This window comes from Myotis nattereri (assembly GCF_964212035.1).
Source record: "Myotis nattereri genome assembly, chromosome: 1".
Classification (NCBI taxonomy): domain Eukaryota; kingdom Metazoa; phylum Chordata; class Mammalia; order Chiroptera; family Vespertilionidae; genus Myotis; species Myotis nattereri.
Genome location: NC_138075.1, coordinates 173884060 through 173891064, shown reverse-complemented (window position 1 = coordinate 173891064; position 7005 = coordinate 173884060). Strand labels below are relative to the sequence as shown.

At 41.3% G+C, this 7005-nt stretch overlaps 1 protein-coding gene across 1 annotated transcript; it reads right to left on the bottom strand.

The window, feature by feature from the left end:
• Positions 1–3419: 3419 nt before the first annotated feature.
• LOC308533872 (uncharacterized protein C4orf36) lies at positions 3420–5991 on the bottom strand (the record flags this gene model as incomplete). The annotated part of the gene is made up of 3 exons (XM_081112048.1): positions 3420–3553; positions 3784–3938; positions 5930–5991. The coding sequence occupies 3 exons, from the start codon at positions 5989–5991 to the stop codon at positions 3420–3422; spliced, it is 351 nt and encodes a 116-aa protein (XP_080968174.1).
• Positions 5992–7005: the final 1014 nt, after the last annotated feature.

The window sequence follows — 7005 nt, the reverse complement described above, 5'->3', positions numbered from 1 at the left end:
AGAGTCTCATTCTCTCTCTCTCTCTCTCTCTCTCTCTCTCTCTCTCTCTCTCTCTCCCCCAAGTGAGAACACAGCAAGAAGGTGGCAGTCTTTAAACTGGGAAGAGAGCCCTCACCAAGAGCCTGACACTGATCTTGGACTTCCAACCTCCAAAACTGTGAGAAATAAATGTTTGTTATTTAAACCACCCAGACTTTGGTATTCTTTTATAGCAGCATGAACTAAGACTAACACTGTAACTATAAAAGAAGGGGGAAAGAATTTTGGTAGAAAACTAGCAGCCTCCACATTCTGTCCTGTTACAAGTGAGAAAGACAGGGTGCAAAGAGCTAAAGTAGCTTGCTCAGGGTTGTATGGCTGGCAAGTGGGCCCAGAATGCAAGCAGTCTAATTCCAGAGCCCATGTTCTTAAACACTGCATCACCACTTTTCAAATATTTGAACCAGACCTAAAATAAGAAAAGCATTTTACCTAGCAATCTGGCACACATATGCTCATATCTACGTATGTTTATATGGGTATATGTTTCATGAAACAATCCTTACCCTTACAATAGTCAATGAACTCTGATATTTTAATTCTATATTATTTCATTTTTTAAATGTTAGACTCACAAAATTGATTGCATAGCCCTCCAGGGTGTTGTGATTGACAGTATGAAAAGTGCACTCAATTTTAGTAGGAGAATTGGAAGTCATTGGATGGTTATCGGAGAGCTCCCAGCATGACCTGTGTGAATAAAAAGTCTAGAGAATAAGGTTCAGAACACAGGTAGGCCTGGGGACTCCAGGAAACCTGGAATCACAACTAACATCTTGTCATGGGAAGGGTCTATTAAGATGCACTTGACACCACTGTTGATGTAACTTCCACCCCTGCAACTGGGAGCTGGATACCATGGCCATTATCACTGGAATGAATTCCAAACCAGCTTGGCTCCTGTGTCTCACTCCAGAGTCCAAGTCCCAGGAGGAAGCAGCCAGTTGGCATGCTTTGACCACAGATTTGTGCCTGGGCTTTGAGGATCAGGCAGAGCAAAAACCTGGCTTTTCAGCTCATAAAACCACAAAAATTAGATTGTGGGCAGCTCAAAAATGAACAAACAAAAAGCTAATGTGCAATATACTCCTAAACCACTGGAAGAAGCATTGGTACAGCCACTTTAGGGGACAATTTGGCATTATTTTGTAGAACTCAAATAAGTATCCTATGACACAGAAATTCATTTTCTAGGCCTAGAGTCTGAATGGAAAGTCCCACACAATGTGCTTAGAGACTTTTCTAAGTGTGTTCACAGAAGCATTGTAATATTGAAACCTGGAAACAACATAAAGACTTATCATTAAAAAATGAATAGGACTGGGTCCATTGATCATCTTTAGATCCCAGCACCAAGCACTGCTGACAGATTATCAGAACCAAATAAATTCTTGTTGAAATGAACTGTAACTAAATGAACTACCAATCAGAACTTATCTGGAGAGCCCAGTCGGTGTGGCTCAGTGGTTGAACATTGACCTATGAACCAGGAGGTCACAGTTTGATTCCCGGTCAGGGCACATGCCCGCATTGCGGGCTCAGTCCCCAGTGTGGCGTGTGCAAGAGGCAGCCAATCAATGATTCTCTTTCATCATTGATGTTTCTATCTCTTTCCCTCTCCCTTCCTCTCTATAAAATCAATAAAAATGTTTTTTGATTTCAGAGAGAGGAAGTGAGAGAGAGAAACATCAATGATGAGAATCATTTGATCGGCTGCCTCCTGCCCGTCCCACACTGGGGATCAAGCCTGCAACCCAGGCATGTGCACTGACAGGAATCAAACTGTGTACTCCTGGTTCATAGGTCAATGCTCACCCACTGAGCCACACCAGCCGGGCTATTATCTTAATTTCTTTAAAAAACACACACACACACATTTGCATAAGGCAGTAGTAGAAAGAAAATTCTAGGTTTTAGTTCATGGGTCTTGGTTCTAGTCCTCTCTCCACTTTCCCTGATGTCCTGATTCGTTGTGTATCCTTGAGAAATTTCTTAATTTCAGTGGAACTCACTTTGTTTCCCTTTTTAAAAATGATCAGTTGTAAATGTATATTAAAGGGTAAACTAAATATTTGTGTTTAAAAACAGTAGTTCTGTATACCCCTGCCACTCATTGTCACCTCTACAGCGGCAACTAATTTCACCTCTTTCGCCTATTTTGTTTTTTACCTCCGTGTCTGTAAGTCACATTTTGGTACTGCTACTACTTGATTTTTCCTTTTTAGGCATAATCTATTGACTTCCCTATATAGAAGATAGCATTTTGCTTCTATTCTTTCCTCCACCATCACCACACATACATACCATTTCCATATGTACTTCCTCTTATGAACTTCTGATCATGTGGAACTTTTCAATCAATAATCAATACATGCATATTGAGTGCCTACATGAATTAGGCATTCAGATAGGCCTTGAAGTGCTAACTTAAGAAACAAGATAGCCAGGTCTAAAGTATGTACTCTTAAATACTATGTCGCAATGCCTTTCATGATGAGGTGAGATACTAAAAGCACCTAAAATGCCTACTGAATCATCTAACACTAAATTGTGCTTAAATTTAACTATTACATCCAAGTGTGCTTTATTGAATTCAAATGCTAGGAAAATTGGTTCATGCAAATCCAATTCTTTGCAGTCAATCATTCCTTATTCTCCAGCTACCCTGTACAAATAAGAGTTTTCCTCATAATAAGGTCTTTGTCTTTTCACATCACTATAACATATGTGTTCTGCATGCTCCAGAGACACAATATGAAATTAGGCCGAAGGAAAAAGACCATTTTTTAAGATAACAAAACCTAAGCAAGTTCTACTTGCTACTTTAAAGTACTACATGAGAATAATAATGAAATTTCACTGAAAATTGGGAACTGGGGGGCTACTAAAAAGAAATCGACCATTTTTCTTAACCAAACAAAAGTTTCCAGTTTATCATTTTTAAAAGAATTTCTTGCCCTGGGCAGCTGATCGATGTTCTACTCTCACATTGATTTTCCTTTCTCTCCCTCTCTCTCAAAATCAGTATATATATTTCTCTCTCTCCTTTTTGGTGCTTCCTTATGATCTCATAGATGCAATTTTAAATGTCCTTCAAAATAATGTCTCGACAAGGAGTTGCCTCTTCCCTTTGAGCAAATTGACAAAAATCAAAATGCACAGCACACATGATTCTATTCATGATGCATTTTTCATCTACTTACCATGCTGTTGCTTGCGATGCAATGGAACAAGGTCTGTCCGAGCTGCCCACTAACCCACCTGAGCTGGCTCACCACAGCGGCATTCAGATGCCCGCGTGGAACTTCACACAGTGGAAGGCTACAGCCCTCTGTCCCCCATCAGACACAGAAAGCACAGATTCGATTTCAAGGCAATTGTCACTTAGGCGGAAGAGGTCTTCTCAAACCAACTTGCTTTTCCCTTAGGGCAAGCTGAATTTCCTTTTCTGCATTTTCCTGACATTTCAGGTTATTTAAGCGCTTCATTTCAATATCCCTTTCCATTTTGACATCTAAAAAAGTAAAATACATGAAGCAATCCAACGACAGTTTTTACCAGGCATAATTTAGTCAAAACTGAGTATTTATCATCCAGCACAATTCACATTCTTGAATACTAAACAAGAGAGAGCTACACATACAGAGAGGGGTATGGATGCAAATGAACATATTTAAACATTTATCTGACAATAAGCAAAAGACAAATTTTGCCATATATTAAAGTAGTTCTTATTGAACATACCTTCTGCAGAAGGAAGCAGAAGGTCCCTCCTGATTTTAGACTTTCTGAGGTATATAGGGCCACCATATGTAATTTCTTCCAAGAAAGGAAATTTGATTTCGCTTAGTTTTTTGTACCAGATCTCTGTCAGCAGTGCAAGATCCCAAGGTTGCTGTCTGGAGGAAAAAGTTCATTAATTCACTCAACAAATATTTATTAAGCATCTACTATGGCATATACAGAAGACATCATATTAATTCTCAGTTCTGCTTTCCACTATACATTTTAGTTTACTGGGGCGGACTCAGGATTTTCCAGACTTGCAAATCCAGCTAACCAGGAGAAGGAGTTTTATATTGATATCTTTATATCTTTAAATAATGTAAAGATTTATTGAAAAACTTCCATAAATTATAATGACAGCAACTTTTATTCACAATACAGCCTCCCTGGAGGCAATCCAATCTTCCCATGTCTTTTAAAAGGATGTAGTCTTTTATGGCTGATGAGGAATATGGCCACAGTAGGGGAGGAACAAAGGGAATAGTCATGCACTGAGCAGGGTGCGTGGCGTAGACTGAGACTTTGAGTGTGTGATCTTATTTTAGTCCTACGGCCACTACACAGGTAGACAGGGAAATTGAGACTCACCAGTTCATTCATTAAGAACCAGAGCTGGTACCTAGCCTAAGCTTATTTATTTTGAATCACCAGTACCAAGAGAATCCTTAGAAAACTGGAGGAGATGAAACCCTAAACTACGATACTTAAAATAATCACTATGAACTGTAACTGAATAGCTTTATGTATTCTACTTAGGAAATGTAAAGTATCAGCAACAGGCAACGAGCTGTTTCTTGTTTACAGTCAATGTGAGCTCATATGCATGAAGAAGGGGATCCACCTGCTCTGGTGGGAGGGAGAGGCGGGACGGCATTACACACCTGCCCTGCTTTGGTTTTCCACCTCCAGCGTCCTTGCTACTTTACCATCTAACTTTAAGGAGTGACTTGAAGTCTGCAATTATTATAGACGGACTTGAACAAGTGCACTAAGACATCTACAAGAGTGCTCACTGATGCACTGTTTGTCAAAAAAAATAACACCACCACAGAAATAGCTTTAATATCTATCAACGAGCCTGGTTAACAAACATGTAACGAGGTACATACATGTAGTGAAAGAATAAGGTATATCCTTATATGTAATTTGGAAAGATGAGCAATAAGTCAGCTAACATTTATCTGGCACTTACTACAAGTAGCTAGGCGTTGTTTAAATCGGTTTACACATATGAACTCATTTAATTACCAGAGTAACCCTACTAAATGGTCAGGAGCTGTTATTATCCTCATTTTACAGATTAGGGAACAAGAACAGAGAATGACTTGCCCAAGGTCATAAGGCTGTACGTCAGGAGCTGGAATTTGAACAAGGAAAGTCAGACTTTAGCATCTGTGCTCTTAAGCACTAGGCTTTACAAGATCCAGTGGGGTAGGGAGCAAAGTTCAATGTAATCCCATCATAAGGACATGTGTGTGAATATATGTGTGTATGTGTACGTGCATCCTGTACAACAGACAAATTCTAGCACTACCTACAGAGGTATTTTAAGGTGGTGGGCAACAGTAAAAGCTTTAGGAGACCTCTAACCCTGTCCCTTTGATCCAACCATTTTCCCGAACTTCAGTTTTCTTATTTGAAAGTGCTCTTTTGTTGTTAAGACCAAGTAACAACCATGGAACGGAGTGGGAAGCTCAGAGGGAAGGCAGGGGAGGATGTGTGGGCAGGAGGTAATCAACCAAGAACCTTGTATGCATATACGCATGGCCCTGGACACAGACAATGGGGCAGTGAGGGCCTGGTGGGGGGAGGGGAGCTGGAGGGGGTAATGGGGGGAGGGCAGTATATGTAATACTTTAAACAATAAAGAATTATTTTTAAAAAAAAAAAGATCATGTAATATTATTTATAAACTCATGTCAAAGCAGTTCCCTTAAAACAAACAAACAAAAAAAAACAGTATCCAGACACCCGAAAATGCCTCATACAAGCTGGTATCTATGTCATGGGGAACATAAGGGTGTCCAGTATTTTTATTTAGCAAGGACACCCCACCCACCACCCACCACCCCAAGTGAACGCTTACCCTCATGAAAATACTTACACTGTGAAGCTGCCCCGCAGAATGTTTTTCACCGTGTTCTTCCTCGGCAGGCCGTAAGCCATGGTCAACTACTGGCGCCAAATTTCCCAACACGGGTGCCTTTTGTGGTAACGACGCGGCTGTTCTGCTCACTTGGCCTGAAACGATTGCAGCACACCTAATGAATGGCCTTCCCTTGACTCTTTTTTAATGTTCAAATAATAAAAAGATTCAGAAAAGGCATTCCTGACGGCCAGAACACCCCTCATAAAATGTTCAGTGAAGCCGAACTCCCAAGGTAGAACGGTGTTCTTTATGTTCCAGGAACTCGTGCCATCACCTCTTGTCGGGTGAGAACATGCCCGTGGACAGCATCCTTTTTCCGTCCTGGCATTTTGTCACTGCCGGAGCCTGCCAAACTGGCATCACCAAAAATGCGGTGGCAATGTTGTATGATACAAGGCTGTTCGAGCACAGGACCGTCCTGTCCCCCGCCCCCCCCAGTCTTGAAAAACATGCAGACTTTCCCCATTTTCCCTCTTTTGAAATACCTGAACTTAAGAAGTGCCCAACTTTGCCCGACCTATGAACCAGGAGATCAGGGTTCCATTCCCAGTCAGGGCACAGGCCGGGTGATGGCTCCATCCCGAGTAGGGGTCGTATGGGAGGCAGCTGATCAATGATTCTCTCTCATCATTGATGTTTCTCTCTCTCTCTCTCCCTCTCTGAAATCAATAAAAATACATATTTTATTTTTTTGGTTTCTTTTAAATATATTTTATTGATATTTTACAGAGAGGAAGGGAGAGGGAGAGTTGGAAACATCGATGAGAGAGAAACATCGATCAGCTGCCTCCTGCACGCCTCCTACTGGTGATGTGCCCGCAACCCAGGTACATGCCCTTGACCAGAATCAAACCTGGGACCTTTCAGTCCGCAGGCCGACGCTCTATCCACCGAGCCAAACCAGTTAGGGCAAAAAATACATATTTTTAAAGGTGTCCAACTTTAAGCACCACTGCCACCTGCCTTCCCACGCACACCTCTCCTTAGCAAGTCTCCTCCCCTACCCCCCCCTCCCACCAGCCCCCATTTGC